The sequence below is a fragment of the Tauraco erythrolophus genome, chromosome 5, assembly GCF_009769465.1.
Source record: "Tauraco erythrolophus isolate bTauEry1 chromosome 5, bTauEry1.pri, whole genome shotgun sequence".
Classification (NCBI taxonomy): domain Eukaryota; kingdom Metazoa; phylum Chordata; class Aves; order Musophagiformes; family Musophagidae; genus Tauraco; species Tauraco erythrolophus.
In genome coordinates this window covers 64,385,632-64,406,902 of record NC_141469.1, presented here as the reverse complement: position 1 = coordinate 64,406,902, position 21,271 = coordinate 64,385,632, and the positions used below count along the sequence as shown (strand labels likewise).

The window sequence follows — 21,271 nt, the reverse complement described above, 5'->3', positions numbered from 1 at the left end:
CTTTGCAATTGTTAGATCAGTACAGATACAGCAAGTCCTGTACTCTCTAGAGTGTTGTCTGTTGCCTTGCTGGTTCATGCACATCTCTGCTTCTTTTTTTCTTCCTTTCTTTTTAACCCTCTCTCAGAAAACCCATTTTTCTTCAGGCACTAACCAGTGACCCAGATCTAGTATTTATGGTCAGTTTTATCAGTCCTCACACAGCAGTCTCCCCTGTTCCAAATTTATTATGCTGACCAGCACCCTTAGCAGCAGCTTCTAACGCTTCAGCTACCACAGGAACACACTGGTGTCCCCCTAACAAAGGCCATCTCACTGCACTTGTTGATTTTTACCAGGTATGTTTTCACAGAAGCCATTAACACTCTTATGTATGCAAACAGAGTATTTTCCAATGTATATTTTAATAGCAAAGTTCAAAACTGCTGTTTTATTTCTATAGCTACAAGACCTTAAAAAATATAAACACAGTGAGTGTTTACATAAAACCACTTTGGACAGATTTCTTCTATTAAACTTAATACGCTTAATAGAAAACTGCAAAAAGTATTCTTTTTTTCAAAACACAGCACAAATCAAATGCTATTTCATCCACTGAGTATCGCTACCAAGACATTCAGATACATTTATCCTAATAAAAACAAACAACCTCCTCCTTAAACAAATCACAGTTAGGCATCTAACAATATATTCAATGTAGACTTCAGTAATTGGAGTCTAAACCCAAAACTGGAGCTCTGTGGCACTGACAAAGCCCTGCCATGTGAATTCTGTTCGAAGTTTGATCTGCCTTTGTACAAAACGAAGGTTTTCCCTAAGTCAGAAAGCCACACTCTACCAAAAGTTTCATTGACCCTACCTCTTTCCCCAAAATGAAACACACAGAATGTGAATCTGGGTTTTTGAACGCATTCATGCATTCAAACCTGGATAATTAGTGCATAACTTGATTTCAGCTTATCTGAAATCTCACGAGCTCTTACTAATATTCTGGCTTTGAGAACCAGAGGTTTTTGACTTTCCAAGAATTAAATGCTGTTTCGAGGAAGATACAGGGTCCTAACCTTACACTGTAAACAGCAGTTAGAAGAGAGAGAGTCATGATTTCCTGAATAAGACTGCAGCCAACATCCAGATCCGAGACTGAGGTTATCTGTTTAAGCATGAAGAGGATTCCTCCAACATCATAAGGCATCTTATGGAAACAAAACTTATTAATTCCTGGAGGCAACTATTTAACATTTGCTTGCAACACATGATTTGGAACACTTTGCTCTCCATTTTCTATAGGCAAGATTAACCAAGCCCAGTCCTCAAATGTGCTATGATTACTGCACACTGGGCTACAAGATTTCTCGAGCTGTAAGACATGTCTAATTACAACGACCAAGTTAGTGGTTCTGTTTGATTCACATAAACTACCTTGAACTTCAACCTGGCTACGTGTGACTGGGCTTCAATCTGACTATATCTAAGTGAAGCTGTGCTGAAATCTCCTTGTAAGCAGATGAAAAGTTTCACACACAGACTTCTGAGGACTGTGCCTCTGAATATTATAAATCCATACCTTTCCATCATCGCAAGTATAAAGTTGACTCTAAAATAATTTTATTTCTTCTTTTTTAACCATATCTAATATCTTTATTTGTGAAGTGAGAAGTACACTCCAGACAAAAACACACATCCACTCGGACAACAACAGCCTGCAAAAAACAACGAACAAGGGCATAAACTTCATCAACCAATCTATCTCATTAACTGTTGTAACTCGCACCAACATTAAAAATAAGGCATTGTGTGGTATAGCATAACTGCATGTGCATTGCAGACATTTCAAAAGCTCTAAAAGCATTAAGGATGTTGATTAAATTAAGCATTTCTGAGTTTGCATGTAAAATCGTGTGATTGCTGCAGGAAAAAAGGGCACAAACACATCCTGACAGTTGTGCTGCTTTAACTCATACTTCCTTTTTTTCTTGGATTTCTTTAGTGCAAACTCAGAAAATTGGAAACAAGAGGATTCACAGGGAGAGGGTGTTGGGTTTTTTTTTTAGTGTAATACTCCTGTAGAATAACCAGTTCCTCTTCTATGCTGTTTAAAATCAATTTTGACCTTTTTTTATGTTGTTCCTTTTAAGGGTAAGGAGCAGGTAAAATAACAAACAGGGAAGCATAAATGAGATCAGCTCCCTGTTGCAAGCCAATACAATTCTGACTTGAATATATGAGAAAGTATGATTTCCTGAAAAAGCATATACCCACAACAGGAGCTGAAGTTAGAAATAAGCTTTCATTGACATTTATGTTTCTTTCTGCGTTCAGAGGTTTCAGTACGAGAAGACAAACATTTCTTGAAATTGTAAACTGCTTTGGGAATCTGTTTCCAGAAACAGCCAGCTAGCTAGTCGATTTCTCCACTGAATAAACAATTGCACTTATTAGTGAAAGTAAAGTCTCCCTCACTGAACAAAAATCACCTATTTTGAAATGTAGTTCTAGAAATATCTATAAAGTTCTCCTTTTAAGCACATTACAGAAAGGTGAGGTGCTCCAAGCGACTGAAAACATACCGAAAATATTCTGTTATTTTGCTTGGAGAAATTGCCCCACAAAATTCACTCTTCTTATCTGTCATGACTAAATTCAGAATAGTATGTAAGACTGTAGCCATGCTCTGTAATGCTGGTAGGATGTTTATATCCTCATTTTCAGCTATTACTAACTGAAAGACTACACAAAAGACTGAGAAAACATGGAAGTAAAGTGGAAGAAAATACTACAGAAGTCACAAATGCTTTTTTTTTTTTCTTCCTTCTTTGAGAATCTTTTCTGATTTCAAAGCAATTCCTAGGACACTAGCTCACCTCTTCCTGTAATCTTTTTGAGCTCATTGAACGGAAGATTTAAATTTGAAGCCTTACTGGTTCAATAAGAACTGTGAGAATAGTTTACCGGTAATAAAACTGACATTTTTAGAATTCTGTGAAGAATCTCAAAGTGCTTGAGAGAGATGCCAGAAATAATCCTCACAGTCCTGAACAGGAAGTTCTTCAACCATTTTGGAACTTAAGTATTCTACATGTCATATAGTAAATGACACACTACTTTAAAATAAACAGTGAAAAATAAAATATACTGTATTTTGATATTGGAGGAATATACATGGCATGTGAGTCAACACAGTTAATTCTTGTTGTTCTCACCTCTTGTCTCGCCAGCTCCTCCATTTCAACTTTTCTATTTTGATGCTGTCCAAAAACCTTCTTCAAACATCAAGCTACTTCTTCAACCTGTTCCTTCAGCATCTCCTCCTCAACAAGTCTCTAGTTCAATTCCAGTAAGCAGAGACTCACTTGCTCCATTCTATTCACTTCTCCATCATTTTTTATCCAATCTGTCTATTGCTATGTTCTAAAATCCACTACCGCAGTTTGTTTTCTTTCAATACAATTCACTATCCTCTGTTCCCTTATTACTTGACCTTTTGGACCTTTATCACTCACCGGTATTGAAGTTTCTCTGCTGTTCAGCCAACTCCTCCCAGAGGCCTTCTCCCATTCTTTCAACAAGATGAGCAACTGCTTTCATGCCTCATACTCTCTCTGCGCTCAGCTCTTCTGCCTCCCTCCCCGAACACAAGGTCACCCTTGGCATCTCCCAGACCTGGCTTGCTCCCCACATCCACCTCCTCTGCTCCCACGCTGCGCTGAACATGCCTGGTAGGGATCCTGCAGTTAGTCGTCTTCTGCTATAAACTGTTTTTTCCTTCCTTTGGCTCCACTACCTCAGCAGCTGTGCTCAGGAGACGGACACAGCTTAAGTTCCAACAGGGCTAGAAGAGCTAAAACTGGACAGAAGTAATATGCAATCTGCTGAGGTGGTCAATACCACATTATGTGCATCATTTTTTAAAAAAATTCTGGACCACAGACTACTGATTGCCTAAAAGATTTTCAAATACCGCTTGTGAAACAACCACAAAGAAGCTTTTAATCTGCATATGCATAATGGCAAGGAAACAAACTATTATTTTCATTCACCTCACTCTATATTTAAAATGGAGCCTAATTTTATTGGAGTGTAAATGAGGAATTAATGCATTAAAAAAAAAAAATATCCTTTATTCCCCCTCAATAAAACAAAGCATTAGTTCTTTCAACTTTTTCCTCTAGTTGTAGGTACTGTGTCTTACACTCAATGAAAGTCCAGATCAGCATTTATCAATCTTTCAAAACTCAGTGTAGATATCAACACATATTTCTGGAAGACCTGTATGTCTTCTGAAAGATTATCTATTCATCTACTTATTGACTATCCCTGCTGTGCTTAGACCGAAGATCTAAGAAGATTACAGACCCTGGTGGCAAGACTGAAGGCTTGTTAACTTAATAAGGCTGTGGATTTAAAACTGTGTTAAATTAAACAGGTTTTGAAAGTGGCTTAACTCTACTAGTGTGGATAAGATTTAAGTGTCTCCTCTCAGATCTTTATCTAGCTCATGAAAAAGACGACCATGTGAGACGGTATGGCACTGGCATACACACACAAGTGAAGGTCCACGAGACATGGATTTTCTTTCAGCAAGCTCTCAGTTTCAGAATAAAAGCTTCATCTTTACTCAGAGGCACATTAACACAGCACACTGAATTCATCTTTACTGGATTTGTTTAAAATAAGTGTCTAGAACAGCTATGCCCTATATATGCCAACTCAGATCATCATCTGATTATCTGTGAATACATTTCATCTTAACACTTTTTAATCAAAAGTGTCTCATTCTTCCCCATTTTTTTTAATATAAATAAAATGCAGGCTCTAATGTAAAGAATTAAGATAGCGTGCTAATAAAGAATAATTGAAGAGACTTGTTTCAAATTATTCCATATTGATCCTCTCACTCCTCTGTGCAAGTAAGACTACATTGCTTTTCTTGAGTTCAGCAGCTTGAAACTCTGGTAGGAGTGAGCACTTCTGTCTTTAGAGCTTTTCGAGACCTTGTCTTGTAAAACTGTGGCTCACACGAGATAAAACAGTGCTTCAGTTATTTAAAAAGCTTTTAACGTACACGTATGTTTCGAAAGTTTAGGTGCTGAGAAGAGGAAGTTAAGAGAGGTAATATGCCTATCTTGCCTTTATGAAAATGAGAGCAGAGCTACCTCCCCTTACTGCAACACCAATGCCATGAAACAAAATCAGTTTTATTAATATGGGAACACTAAAGACTGGAGAACACTTCAGGTATATGAAGTCCAACAGGACGCTCTTTGATGCCTGGCTTATCTTCTCTGCAAGACTCCTTCACTTCAGAGAGGAGGAGAATGATATCTCTATTAATTTTTAAGCAACATTGAAATGCTTATCTATGATCAAAATGCATTTATAATTAATAGCATACTTCCCAGCTAGAAACTGCAAAATTGTACTTTGCATATTTACAGAAAATAAAAACGGACGATCTATATTTGACTATGAAGAATGGTGCCAACTTGGGAGATACAAAGAACAGTTAAGCACGAGACCAGAGCTTTTAGTTCAATTAAAAAAAAACCACACACATGATTTTTAAAATATGGTGTAAATTTGTGTTGAAGGCTGAGCATATCATCATCATTTCAAACAAAATTACTGTCCAAGAGAGACAACACACAGATGGACACAAGAGAATCTTGTTCTCATTTTCAGGAGATCAGACACATTCTTGCATGTTCTTTTTTTTTTTATAATTGAGCATTTAAGTGCTTATACTGCAGGTGGTGGTGGGGAACTAATCAAGGGCCAAATAAGACAGGAACAAAGACCTAGTCAAGAAATTAAATTACTTAAAATTCTGAAGTGTTCATACTCTTATGCTACAAAAATCTAACTTTGGATAACAAATCACATGCTTGAGTGTCACAACAAGTGTCAAATGAGTGCCACAGTCCTAAGCTTGTAAGGGCACAGGGAAAAATTATTTCCATGGTGGATTGCTCATATCTGCCACAGCCGATTTTCATGTACCTAGCAGGCTCAGATTCTGAGACACTTTGGCAACTCAACTGGAAACGAAAAATGAAGAGTTGAGTTTGACTTCTGTGTTTAATTTTCCCCTCAACTGGAGAATTCAAACCAGCATGTTTCCAGTAAACACTGAACAATGTTTTAAAGACACGCATACAAGCATCACATGTCAAAGAATTCCAAATACTGGACTCAGTTTCTCTCTTTGGAGTGATTGTCTTTATCTCCAGAGCATCTTCCTGAGTCTCAGCGATTTCCTCACATTTGAGAGCGTGCAGAAGAGAAAACAGACTCAACTGTCTCCGTGCTGACCAAGACCAGCTAGGGGCTTCACGCCCAAACTGCATGGCAGACTTGGCAATACCTACGGGATGAGAATAAATGAAGGCAGTTATTGAGGCACTCTCAGCGCAGCAAAGCTCTAAGACCAGCCCCACTGCTTAGTCTGACAATCAGAGGACAGTACTGCCATCTCCCCCTCTATACCCAGGATTCTGGTTCCACAGTGCTATGTCTAGGAGATGTCTGCCAAAATGACAGCTTTCACTGTTGGCACCACTAGGCCAGAATTTGATAGTTGGAAACCAAAGGAGAAAACAGGACTTGTAAAGTAGTGGAGCTACTGCTTCTTGTCATGGGTTAGGCCGCTCCGGCAACCAAACCCTACACAGTCACTCACTCACTCTCCCCCAGCCCCAGGGATGAGGGAGAGAATTCAAGGAGAAACGGGAAACCCGTGGGTTGAGATAAGAACAATTTAATACAGATAAGTAATACACAGTGTAGATGCTCACCACCCTCTCTTATCCAAAGTCTGTCTTGTCCCGAAGCTGCAATCCCGGACGAACGCGAGGCCCCAAAATAGAGAGGGGGAGAGACAGAGAGTACTCCGAGAGTGGGAGTACGGGGACAGAGAGGGGGGGGGAAAAAAAAAAAAAAACGCAATAGAGCAAAAGCGCAGAAGCGCAAAGGAGCAGAAGCGGCGAAAGAGCCAAAGCGCAAAAGCCCTTCTTTCCGGCTGACCCTCACCTTTATACTGGGCATGACGCTGCATGATATGGAATACTAATTGGCCAGTTTGGCCCTCAATCTTAAGTTCCACCACAAATCACAAGGGGAATCGTAGCCCCCTTGTCCCGGCTATGCTCCCCCCTTATCCCGCTGTGCCTCTGCACTCTGGCCAGAACATGGCACACTGAAGAGTCCTTGGAGTCTCATTTCCAACCACAAGCATCAGCTTGCTATCAACATTCTTCTCAGAGCGAGCGAGTAAAACCAAAACACGGAGCTCTTCTAGCTGCTAAAAAGAAGAGCTAACTCTGTCCCAGATAAAACCAGGACACTTCCTCATCCTAACGTTTCAGGCTTGGACTGCAGACACTAAAGTGTAACTGAAGTCCACCAGTTACACAAAATTGCAATGCAACACTCATAAGGAGACACACATCATCTCTTAGAAGCTGCCTTTGAAGCAGCTTTTTTCTCCTCTCCCTCTTAGATCTATAGGAAGGTGGAAATCTGTAAGTTACACACAAGACATCACCATTCTTCAGTATTCTGAACACATGCCAGAGCCAATGCATCCATTCGCTTGTCAAGACAGATCAGAAAGGCTGAAGCGATCTTCATGAATTTGGAAGGTGAAGAAAGGCAAGAAGTGCAGAAAAGAGTACTTCCCTGGGATATGTGATTCTCCCACCGCAGGGCCACTTCTGGCCTTCCTCGAGAAGGAGAGAAGGAGAGAAGGAGAGAAGGAGAGAAGGAGAGAAGGAGAGAAGGAGAGAAGGAGAGAAGGAGAGAAGGAGAGAAGGAGAGAAGGAGAGAAGGAGAGAAGGAGAGAAGGAGAGAAGGAGAGAAGGAGAGAAGGAGAGAAGGAGAGAAGGAGAGAAGGAGAGAAGGAGAGAAGGAGAGAAGGAGAGAAGGAGAGAAGGAGAGAAGGAGAGAAGGAGAGAAGGAGAGAAGGAGAGAAGGAGAGAAGGAGAGAAGGAGAGAAGGAGAGAAGGAGAGAAGGAGAGAAGGAGAGAAGGAGAGAAGGAGAGAAGGAAAGAAGGAGAGAAGGAGAGAAGGAAAGAAGGAAAGAAGGAAAGAAGGAAAGAAGGAAAGAAGGAAAGAAGGAAAGAAGGAAAGAAGGAAAGAAGGAAAGAAGGAAAGAAGGAAAGAAGGAAAGAAGGAAAGAAGGAAAGAAGGAAAGAAGGAAAGAAGGAAAGAAGGAAGGAAAGAAACTTTTAAACCAAAACCAAAGGAGGCTAAGCAATACAGTTACATTAACCTACTTACGTTCTTCATTCATTTAGCAGATTTAGTTATAAATACCACAAGAGCATCTGTAGTCCAGATACTTCAACAGAACATTTTCTTTCTTATTGCTTATTTTACTTTCCCTGTGTTTGACACAGTCAAGGACAAATTGGACACAAGAGGGAAGAAAGGTATATGTTTTCTTTTTCTTGGAAGTAGTACATCAAGATCAGAGGCAAGAGAACATTTGAATAAAGGACAAAGATAGAGCCAAAGAAAAGACCAAGGCAGGCGTTAAGCACATCATAAGGAGAAGGCCAAATGCACTGCAAGGGGAAGTCCACCAAAAAAAAGACAAACAATTCAACATCACAAGTTTCCAGTTTTATTATCACAGCTGCGGTTTCAGGTTTGCTGTTTTCTGCAGTTCCTAGCCGTACATTAAACACAGGGGTAAGAGGAGAAAGTACCATGTGAAATCCATTTCACTCAGGTAAAGGAGAGGGAAGGAGGAGGATTTCTAGCTGACCTCATCCCAATCAGCCCCTTCAAGCTCTTCCTACCATACAGGATGTCTATTAAGCCGCCCATCAAGAGGTACCCGTTGTAGAAAGCCAGATGCCATGCGTACAGAAACACAGCAACAGCACTACTGACTGACTTTTCTAACCAGACCCTGGACCACCTATGTAAAGTAATTTTACTGGTATTTGATTTCTGCAGTAATAAGAGAAAAATTAAAATATTTTTGTTCTCTTAAAAAAAAAAAGCCTGCTCCCCTTCACAAGCCCATTAAAAGTAAGGGCTTTAGACTTCCTTTTTGTGCAGAAGTTTAAATTTTCTGAATGATCAAAGCTTTTTCAGTAGAGCAATAACCTGTAACTCACCAGGCAAATTACAGTGGAGAAAAAAGACACCCTTTTATTTCAGGTAGGCTGTTTTAAACAAGTCTAAATAAATGGAAGAATATTAAACTGGGAATTAAAACAAAGGGAAATAAAGACAGTACCCTCTTCCACTCAAAACCAAAGCAATCATACAACAGTATCTACCACTAATACACACAAAAAAAAAAAGGCTATCGGAAACAAAATAAAAAGAGATTTAAATATCACACTTTAATAGTGTGGATTTGGTTTTTGGCTTATAAATCAAGTTACTTCAAAACCTAATTATTTTCAAAGTAAAGGGATTACAATAGTTTTGCAGCTATTTTATCAAGCAGATTAATGTTAGCTGGCAGGTTAAAAATTGCTATCAAGGTTCAAAATATGGAATTAAATATTTCTGTACTACCAACACCATTCACATCAGATATTCCCTTTTTATTCTTTTCAAAACACACTCAAATCTACACACCAGTGTGCCAGTCAGATACAGATTTCTCTAGCTGAAGAACAGAACACCAGCTTCCACAGATTTTTTTTTAAGTGTCTGGCTTTTCCTCACTGAAGTATTTATGTGATTTCCTATTAAACATCCAAACACAAAACTAAATCCTTTTAACAATGTAACACTGGACCATCTTTGGTACAGGAAATGGATTATGAACAGCTCTCCAGTAATGTGGAAGTCAATGATTTAAAGAGTGAATGCAGTATCTACTGACCTCAACTAAGACTGTGGGCCCATTGTAAAACACCCTATAGATACATCCAAAATAAAAAAGTCAATCCCTGCCCTAAAGAGTATACAGCTTAAATAGCGAGTCAAACAAAGGAAGTACTATCAGTCATATCTGCAGATGGGAAACAGAGGCACAAAGAGCTTTGAATGGCTCTGTGCAAGGTTATAAAGGATGTCTGTGGCAGAGCCAGGAACTGAGCCCGGAAGCTCTCAATCCTAGCCCAATGCCTTTGGATACTGAGACAATTCCTCCTTTTGCTTACCCTCCCTCTCTTTACTTAATTACTTATCTTGGAGAGGAAACACATTAACATCATGAGAGACAGTCTATTTTCCTTTTATATTTCTAATCCCCATTAAATTTTATCTAGCTTAATATAGGATACAAAAGTGTTACAAAGAAGTAATTAAAATGGTACAAGCAATTATAAATGTAAAAATAGAATCTGTTATTTCAGAAAGTGTGAAAGGAAACAAGAGGGCCATAAATGATTTAGAGAGACTTCCCCAAATGTCCTCTAATGATCAGTCCAGAATATGAATAGGCATCTATCTCCACATTCTCAAATTAAGATATTTCACATATTAAAGTTGCACCTCGACATTCCTTACTTTAAAAGGATGGAATATATGCAGGAATGCATAAGTAAACATAGATGGTCAACAATAAGATACATCTTTTTTTTTTTTTAAATAATAGGGAAAGCAGATTTTGTACAATTTTGTACACATATAATCCTCAAAATCAGGTATCATCAAATAATGATACTCCAGCCTACCATCACAAACATCAATCTTGAAATTAACAGCATTAGCCCTTGTTTCTTACATGTTTCACTTCTTCCCAGCGAAGTGGCATTTTTGACAAACTGATCTATTATCACAATGTGAGCCTCTTCTACGAATACCTGACCATCAGATGTTTACTGATACAACATTTCTATGTATGGTTTATTCTGCTAACTCTTGTTCAGAAACGATTTAAACGTTTGTTCCAATCTACACCTGCTGCTATGCTTAGCAATCCCCGTATTTATTTTCAATTCTTTAATAAAGTTATTGATCTATGAAGATGTTTTCAGTCCCATTGTTTTCTCATCATTAAGAAGTTTCCTTTGACAACCAAGTTCTGCCAGGATCTCAGTAAGCCAGCAAGTGTCATGACTACAGTAGCTATACTTGTTTCAGCTCCTATCAGGTTTTTGAATCCTACTAAATAGTTCAACAGCGTGAGCTGCCACACTGAGCTCTTTTCTCCAGGACAGTTAGGATAAAAGAAAACCAATTGCTAACATCATGCATGGAGTCCAACAGACAGAAAAGCCTGACCTGCTGAAGTCCTCGCAGACCAAAGGTGACCCATTGTCCCTACTGCCCCACATGGTGTGCAGAGTTCAGCCATGAAAGAGAACCTGGCTCCATTTATTTTTCCTTTTCGGCATTAAAGCTGCTTGAGCAGTTCACAGGCAGGCCTACCGGATCACAAATGACCACTGCGGCAGCAATATGGATGTGGGAATTAAAACTTTATTGCTGATTTCCGGTGCTACACAAGCATGAGAATGGACATTTGGGTTTACACTACAATGCAATGCAGCTGAGGATTAGCAGAAACTCACAGAACAACCTTCTGGTTTGTGGGTTTTTCTCTTCTCTTCAGTTGATAAGAATTTATCCCAAACATCTCAGATGTTAGCGGTTCTCAACAGAAAAACAAAGTTTCAGGAATGCACAGAGCAAGATTTTATTGATGCAGTTAGAAAGCCCCCTTTAATTCCTAAAGGAGCACCTTCTAATAGCCTGTAGTGTTCCTTTACCCTCTCATTTCAAGAAGACTTCACCAAAAGTGGTATTACTAGAGGTCTCTACTAGCTTTTCAGAATAAGAACAAGAAAAAAAGGGAAAGCTTTAGGATTTTCCCATTGTCTGCACTGTAAAATTTCTCAGGAAGATTTCTCACTGACATACAGTACAATATACCCAAATGACACCAGCAATACTTATTCAGCATAAACATCAACTCTATTACGCATCACTGACTTTTGAGATATTCACACTTTTCTTTTGAAAAGGGAAATCATTTGAATCCTTCACTTATCTCTTCCTGCCTTCTTGGTCCAGAGAACAGCTGAAAACATTATTTAAAAATTATTTTCAACACTGATTAGATTTCAGACTATCTAGACAGCTCTGCTCTAGGTTCTGCTGAGAAGACAGCCCTAACGTCAGAAACCTGGACTATAAAGAAACTAGCAGCAGAACTGGTATGTTCTAGGCACATTCAAATTCAAGGGAAAAGAGAAGCTTTGTGTACCATCTTAAATCTATCCTCTAGTAGAGAAATTAGAACAGCTCTCCAACGTCTATCAATTTACACACACAGCTATGTTTAAGACTACTACAATAATCATATCCTTGTAAAACTACCATAAGGACCTTCACGTAATACTCATTAAACACTGAGAAGAAGACAAGTAACATAAGCATAAATTTGAAAATAAGTACCCTAAAATTTTCATATGCTCTTTTGAAGGAAACAAGGCTCATGTGATCATGCAGTCCCTCTACAGCCTTCAATAACTTGCTCCTGATGACTAGTCCCAAGCAGATTTGACAGCAGGCTACCGTTCTTAAAGCTCTTCCAAGCTGTCAACCTAGCTGAAAGTTTTCACTTAAAAGATAGAAAAGCACTAAATTAGCATCCATACCAGAGAGGAAGCTGCAGCATGAGCATAACTATTATTTGTTCTTCCAGGCAAACTGGCTGCTCAGAATGGAAGAGCTAGGCAGTCAGCAGAGTTTTCCATCCAGCACAGCAGTATGACGCCTTTGTCCAACCGGTACCCGGAGAAAGGCGCAGAAGGCTTTATGCATCAAAATAGCAGGGAATAGAAAGAGGTTAAGAACTTGCAGGGAGAAATTGCAGTTACAGCGGTGAAAGATTATAGAGGTTACACAAAGAAACAGGGTTACTGCAGTGGGGAAGATACAAGGCATAAGACTTGTTAATCCCCACCACCCACCCAGCTTCATTAGCTTTAAAACTCAAGGAACCATTTGTTTGTTCCTTGCCATGTGTCACCACATACATATAGAGAATGCAACACTCATAGTACTGTGCAATAGTACTGGCAGCTCCATCGTCACTGATACAGTTCAGGAAATCACGCTACAGTACATGTTGCATTAACCTTTTCTGAAAATTATGGCATCCTCTGAAAGGGCATTTATGAGCTTAGTATTACTTCAGGGTATAAAGCAAAATGTTTATGACTTGACAGCCTTCATCCACGTTCACTTCATTTAGCGTAACTGCAACTTTCATTTACTAGTTCCCCTTCAGCAAAATCAGTTTAGGAAATCTGACTCTGCCACTCATCTAGAAACAGATTTTCCTCTCCAATTCCCAGAGAGGAACAGTATTTGCAAACCATCTTTATGTTATAGTTAGCAAAGCAAGTAAGGCAACCACTTGAACATTGTCCATTAAATTGGCACTTTGTTTTCTGGACTTTTTTTTTTTTAAAAAAAACCACTATTCATATAGAAGGAGGAAAAGTTCTTCTTATCCCTGAGTTGGCTCATGTTCTTAAAAGTACTGCCTTCCTAGCAGAAAAGGCTCTGGACAAAGTGGACAAAAGACGAGAAGATCATCTTTCCCTGTCTCCCAAAGGCAAGAAGACACAAGAACGCCTGTTAAACCCCAGAAACAAAGATGCATTCAGACTTACTGTAAAATGTTGAAATCTGTCACTAATACACCCTGAGTATCAGTTAATTGCACGAGGAACGCACATGGTCAAAGTTTTAAAGGCACACGGTACAGCATAACTAAGAAATTGAAGCAACATTCCATATGTTATCACTTTCTACTCTGTACAACATCTGGAAATGCAAATGTTGCACAACGGGATATTATAGAGCATTAAAAAAAGAGTGAGAATATTCCATATTCGGTTTTATTTTTTATAATAAGACTCTGAGAAACTCTGCAGTGCAGTCATTCACATATGCAGTACATTGCTGCACTGGAAGCCTTTTTGGAGGAGAAGCAGTCTCTGAAGAAAAAACAGTTATTTACAAAGGTCGACAGGGAAATATATAAACAAGTTATATGGATATTTTGCTTTGTTTTAAATTGAAGAGCACCATAGGCACTGATACAGTTCAGAAATCACACTGCAGTACATGTTGTATTAATTCTATATACAGAACAACACTCATTAACAGGAAGTGTCATGATAATTATTATTTTTATATTCTAAATTAAAGAACTTGATGAGAGTCTCTACTAAGCAGAGAAAATACAATCTAATGAAAGAACACCTGCATTTTAAATCTTCATGCAAACTTAAGAGATGTATCTAAGATGCTTCAAAGATTCCAGTCGTGTAAGTACAACTGAGGACAAATCAGTGTAAGGCTTCCTTCGTTGGGTAAGTAAACTAAATCATTCCGTTACACTTAAAATAAAGACTAGTCCTGCCACATACACATTTTAGCCCTCTCCTTGGAACTCCTTAAGACATTTCTTAAAAATTAAATAAACTTCACAAGAAGGAAACCACCTAAACCATTCAGAAACTCCACTTCAAACACAGGAACTCTGAATGCGCAAGCCCCACAAAGTGGGCTTTCAGAGAAGCTGTTCTGTCTTATCATTAGATAAAAGAGAGTGAGGTCAGTCATCTCAAAATTGTATTTCCCAATACAGGCTCTGGAAAGAATAATCATAAATGAGGCTACCAAGTCTTGATTATAAGGTATGACAGAGTCTACAGACTGCATAGATCCTAGAAAGGAACAGGAGTACAGACAGAAGGCAATGTCTTCCCATCGCAGTACACAGATTTTCCAAATCACTTCGAAAAAATACTTTGAGGAAAAACTAATTAAAGAAGGGGTGAGGACTAAGAGTACAAATAACTTACCAGACCACAGTAATCCAAAATTTCTTTTTAAAGGAAGAGAAGTAAAAATGTAGCTCCTTAGAAGCCAATGGCAAAACTTTCATCAACTTCAAGACCCTAACTTCCCTGCTGATGTTTAACATCCATTAAATCTAATTCAAAGGAACTTTACTGATAGTCGGAATCATTACAGAAAGCGAAAGAGTGAAAATAAAATCTCTAATCTTGCAGTTGACGAACCAAGGACAATTTCAAGTATTCTTCACAAGACGTTCATCCTTAACAGTTACTTAAGCTCTCCACATAAATTATCTTCTTCTATTTTACTTCCTTTTAATATGACAATTAAGGTATAGAGATGTTTTTCTTCTCCTTACCTCAACAGCTGCGTTGCAATAAGGACGTATTATTAATAGTATTTATGTAACAGTAAATCAATACTGATAAGAACACTGATGTCTTGTGCTAGAAATCTACAACAGTTGTCAGAAATACTGTTTTCCATATTTACTATCTGACCGCCCTCATCCTGAAGCAGAGGCCACCAATCGTTCTGAAACAGTGCAGGAAAAAGACATGATTGCAACAAAATACCACCACCACATGGTACTCACCCTAACAGGAGGGCTCCGTGCTTGCACCCTCTGCTGCTGTCCAACTTGAGAGCTCTGCAGGTCCTTTGATCCGCAATTAGCTACAGTGTTGATGGGGACCCGTAGCGCGTTTGTGCTACCAGTCCCACCACCAGTGCCGGGTTTTCGAGGCCTCTGTTTGATGCCATCCAGTAGTCTAACAAGCAAAATATTACTGGGAAGCTCATCAACGCTGCAGTCCACTAAAGTCCTGCACTCTGGGCATCGAAGCTCGTTTCGAGAGCTCACAATGCCCAGCAGACAGCGTTTACAAAACGTGTGTTGGCAAGGCAAGACTTTTGCAGAAGCATCAAGGCGTTCTAAGCAAACAGGACACTCCAACAGATCCAGCAAAGCTGATTCATCCATTTTCTTTGTATTACTTAATCAAAAAACAAATCTTTGCAGAATTTGTGTGTTTTGAGCACTCCAAGGATATCATGTTATATCCATTCCTCTTCTGACCATGCTCTGAAATTTTTTGAGTGGAAAAAAGCATTAATAAGCTGGAAAAAAAGAGTCAGTAAGACTATTTTATATGAAGATGTTCATACAAAGAGCACAATAAAAGATCTCTAGACTAATTCAGTAGATATTTTCAATAAATGAAAGAAACTTCTAAATCTCAATAAATAATAATAGTAATCTACACAAATACATCTATTTAGTTAAAATATTATAAGAAATGCTAACAGCTAAGGTTCTTGAATTTAAGTCCCCATAAATTTTAAACTTAAGTGATTCTATTTTCTCAAATTATTCCAGAAAGAACTGTCTCCAGTACTGCATTGTAATAAAGCTTACTTTCCATAGTTCTTGCTTAATACACCTGTATCGCTGAACATTTATTTGAAATTAGCTTTTTCCACTACGAGAAGACAGCAAACATAACTACAACTGAGTCCAGAACAAAGCATACACCAATAGTGCATAGCAAGGGGACTTACATTAATGCCAAGACCACATTTCTACCATTTCTGTGAAAAGTAACGGCAGCACATTATACATATCAATCTTGAAAACAGTCTTTAGCTCACAGTGTTTTAAGCTTACCACAGGCACTGACAAGAGGGTTCATTACAGTGCCGCCTTTAAGAAGCGCTTCAAAAACTCTCGCGAAGTGATTTCCAGCAGGAAGTGCTCCTGCCATATCGTTAGGATAACACGAGCGCTGCGTATGCAGCCACGGAGGCAGAGGCGAGCCTTCAACCAGCTTCAGTGTACACAGGGAAGGGCAGGAAAAAGAGAGGGGGAAAAAATCCCACCACCAATAAGCCCCCTAAAAAATATAATCCTGCGGGAAGTCACACCAGGCTGCTCCACAGAGGAGAAAATGGCTTGTTGAGCTCGGCAGCCCCCAGCGCTTGGCACCCGCGTAGTTGGCGCGGCGAGGCAGCCCCAGCCCCGGCCCGGGCCGCTGCCCCAGCGCTTCCCGCAGCAGCACGGCGGGGCCCGGCCACCGCGCAGCCCCGTCCCGCCCCTCGGGGGCTGCCGAGGCCGGGCTCCGGGCGAAGTTGAGCGCCTCCTCCCAGCCCCCGCCGCCGGCCTGCGGAAGCGGCGCGCTCGAGCTCCCCGGGCGCCGAGACGCGTGTCGAGGCGCTCGTCCCCGCACCTACCTGCTGTCGGGCTCCGCGTCCACACCGGCTCCTTTATTTGTTCCCGCTTCCCCACTCCCCCCTTTAAAAGCGACTCACAGGCAGAGACGCGGACCCTGCGGCAGGCGGTACGCACCCCTCCGCGGGCCCTCCAGGTAGAGGGGCGAGCGCGGCCGGCACCCCCGGGAGGTGCATCCCGCGGCGGGGCGGAGGGAAGGAGGCGGGCGGGGGGCAGGCCCAGGGCAGAGGGCTGTCACCCCGCCCCGCGGCGGTGCGGGGAAGGGGAGTGTCGGGCCTGCGGCCCCTCCGCCGCGCCGAGCCAAGCCGCCCCTCAAGGGGCGCGGGAGGGTCCCCGGGGAGGCCGAGCACCGCCCCCCTTCCCGTCCCTCACCCGACTCTCACCGTGTGGCGCCGCAGCGGGTCAGAGGGGCTGCGCCGCCCCCGCTTTGTTCCCGTGAGGAGCCGCCACCGCCGGCCCCCCCGGAGCCTCTCCCTCCGCGGCAGCGCCGAGGCTGCCGTCCGCTCCCCGCCCCGCCGCTCAGGGCTGACGCGAGGGGCGGCTCCGCGACAGGCGGCACCGCCCCGCCCGGCACCGCCCCGCCGAGGGGGCTGCGGGGAGGGCGGCCCCCGACCCGTCCCGGGCCGCCTCCCCTCAGCGGCAGCACCTCCCCTCGCGGGGGGGGGCGGGGCGCGGGGCCGGGCGGTGGCGGCCGCCCCTTCCTCCCCACCGCCCCCTCGCCAGGTGCCGCGGGGTGGCGGGGGAGGGCGCTTCCCGCCCGATTCGTGAGGGGCGAGGCCCGGGCAGGCACCTGGGGCTGCCGCCGAGAGCCTGGGGTGGCGGTGGGAAAAGCGAGCGGCTGTCGGAGGGCTGCTCCCGCTCTCCGTGGTGATCAGGCCCGCGGCCGCCAGGCCCCATGGAAGGAGGAGCCGGGTGCCTCCGCGCCCGGAGAGCCAGGGTGCCTAGAGCCTGCGGCGGCCCGCCCGAGGAGACGCCCCTCAAGCGGAGCGGGCTTGTGCGGGGCGAGGGGGCTCTCCCTGCGGGCCACCCGGCCGTGCCCCCCGGCTCTGCGCCCTCTGCTCCCGGTCTCGGCGGGCAGCGGCGAGGCCGGGGCGCGGGGGGTCGCGGCATTTCCCGCCTCCGGGCGCTGGTCAGACGCCGCGGTGGTGGGTGCGGGCCGGGCAGGGAGGCGGGGGGTGCCGCGTCACGTCGCGGGGTGCCCTCGGGTGCAGCGGGGCTCCCTCGGGCCCTTGCAGACCGCTCGGCGATCAAGTGGAATGTGGCGTGAAGCACTAATCCTGCCTGCGCGAGCCTCACTCAGGGTGACAGAAAGTTACTCGTTCGCGTTGCTCGGTTAAATAATCCAAGTGAAGTCAGAAACTGCCCAAAATACGTGTCTCTCTTGACGTCCACGCAGCCTTACGCTCAGGAGATGGAAGTGCTTGCTTTGGAGGGTATTTTTGTGGAATACTTACCTACAAGGCTGTTGGAATGAAGGAGGAAGGAAACCCTAAGGTACATATAAATTATCTTAAAACAGCAAAAAGGCATTTATAAAAATCACCCTTTTTGCGTTGGGTGAGGCACCTTGTCTAGGATGATAAGAAAAATCTAGAGAAATGTGTTAAGTTTTGGTATAAGTTCCAGTTAAAGATCTCGCCTGCTGCAGCTCAAAAAGGAAGCAATCTGAAAGTTTCCTTCTTGTGTGTAGTTTTGAGCTATTCAAGTTTGTTATCATTCTTACTGAGTTGTGTGTGCATATAAAAAATGGTTGGTTTTTTTTTTCAATAAGTTGCACAGATTTGTGCAAGGTGATAGCATGACAGGTTTTTCTGTCTTGCTTTCTGGATTTGTTAGCTTGGCTGTTTCCTACAGTAATGATATTCTGCGATTACTAGGATTTCCAAATACGTGCTCACAATGAATACATCTCTATTTTTTTTTTTATTTGCTATTAGTAGCAGAAATATCGAAAGTGCTAAATATCTACAGTTCATTAAGAAGTAAGATTTCCTTCCCCATGGATTCTGGAGTTTAGGAAAACTCATACAGATAGGGTTCTGGTCTGTGTCTGCTTTCCAGGGAGTATCATAACATAAATAGAAGAGAAGGGTATAAACATTTGATACTTAGAATGTTCTCATGTCTTGTAGTATTCCTTCATCTTGCCGTGTGAGTGCTGCTGCTATAGAAAGGATAATCAGTACCTTAAAAAAAGGGACCTGTTGAATCTAAACAAAAGTTCATCTCACAATTCAGTTTCACTTTTGGCCATAGCTTTTCCAAAAGATCTCATCAAGGTTGCATGTAATAATTGGCCAGCTTTTCCAGCGTAGTTTTGTAAGCAACACAATTATTGTTGTCTAAACTTAGTTTGCTGCCTAAGGAATGTAAAATATCTATTAAAACGGTAGAGGAATTTACAATACAGGTGGTGTACCAGAGAAGCAAGATGAAAGTTCAGGGAAGCAGGATAAAAAGATTAGTCCTTTATCAGACCTGGTCTTTGATAATATTTTATCTAAAGTCTGTAAAATGCTAAATATATTTTGATATACTAGCTAAAGCAGTAAACATTCCAAAGAGTGTCAAATAAATATGTTACTTCCTGAGTAGCAGCAGTAGTTAATTTTCAAACAAATGTAATCTGTGTAAAAATAAACGTGAGTGTGCGTGCTGATGTACGGCGCTGCCCTCTTACGGATGAAGCGTTTGACTCGGAGTGGCTGGAATAGGCTGGCGCCAGGACTGAAAGGAACAGAATTGCTATTAGGTTGAAGCATTTATTCATTCTTGCTTCCAGCCACAAACAGGGAACTGTACTTTGCACTTTTTCACATGAGGAGACCTCCCTTTTTGAAACCATTCCGTTCTTATGTACAGTTCATTAGTTCCTTGCACAATTTTTACCAGGTTGTTGATGCAAAGGAGAGATGGCACAGGGCAGAGAACCATTAAAAACACAAATTTGAGTGAATTTGCCTTCCAATTACTCAAATCCCTGGATTTCTATGATTATAATGTCTATTAATATTTGTTCATATTTGTGAAAATGTATTTTACACATTTTTGGTGTAATAAATTGTACTTCTGAAGTTGGTTTTCAGGTACAAACTTTTTTTTTTTCCCCAAAGCGTATGCTGTTTCTCTTCTCGTGGAAGCCAGTGGGTAAAGGAAGAAGGAAAGGGCAACAGGCAGAGCAGCGAAAGGCAAAATGTCGGTAGGAGAACTGGTAACACCTGGTTTCTTTCTTTTTCCTGTGTTTTGTGTCCAGCATCCTTGGTGCAATAAACCAATATGTCCTCTGTGCTCCTCCTTCCCTTTTGCTGATACCTTCTTTTTCTTCTGTGGGCCAGCCAACCTACGGGCCTCCCCCCATGTCTTCAGCCCTCTCCACCAAAACAGTCATACTTTCTACTCCTCCCGAAACCCTACTGCAATAATTCCTGGTTTTGTCATGTTTCTAAGTATCCTTAGTTTTTCCTCTGTCTTTAAAATGCAAGACAGTGTATATTGTGCCTGGCTTTGAGCAACACTGTCTAATTGATAAGTCGACGGGCTAACAAGAAGATAACTTGAGCTTTGTCACACCCTTTTCCGTAGGGGGGACATTAAATTTCAGATCTTTTCTGGTTAGCACCACTGTTTTCCGTAAAACCTAGAATCTTAGTGTCTTTACAAATATTCTGTGGGGTTTTGCCAATGAATTATAAATAATTGGGAAGAGGGGCTGACAGATGCAGTCTATAATCATTTACATCTACTTTCTTAGGAAATTTAACTAAGAAGTAGTATGAGACATTTCAGAATAAGATTCCACTTGGTAGCATGCAAATCTTTTGAAACACACAGACATTTATAAACTAATGCACAAAAGAGCAAAAGCATGAAATACACTAAAATACACTAATGCACTGAAAAACATATCCAGATACAATGTCCATACTACAAAATTTCCCTGAAGATTGTGACCTCATGGCAGGATAACCCGTGTGCCTGAAAAAGTCATGTTAGTAGTCTGTATATTTAGATTCATAAAGCAAAACTGAGTGCTGAGAAACCCTGGCCTGTGAGAATAAACGTATGAAGGCATATTTAATTTTTTTATTAATTTCATCCTTAAAATGTTGAGATGACTACAGAAGACTCAAAGGTCATAAGAGTCATGGAACAAGAGGTGTTATGTCCTATCAGTAAGAAAATGTAACAAGATAGTATCTTGTGGCAGTCGTAGTCTGATTTTTTGTTTTTATTTGTAGGTTCAGGAATGGA

General features: G+C 41.7%; 1 protein-coding gene across 1 annotated transcript in view; it reads right to left on the bottom strand.

Annotated features, from left to right (window-relative positions):
- The window catches only part of SH3RF1 (SH3 domain containing ring finger 1), an 89,288-nt gene extending 73,513 nt beyond the window's left edge, over positions 1-15,775 (bottom strand). The window contains exon 1 of the mRNA XM_009989131.2: positions 15,389-15,775. Within this exon, the coding sequence (XP_009987433.2) occupies positions 15,389-15,775 (387 nt within the window). The remainder of the gene's footprint in view (positions 1-15,388) is intronic.
- Positions 15,776-21,271: the final 5,496 nt, after the last annotated feature.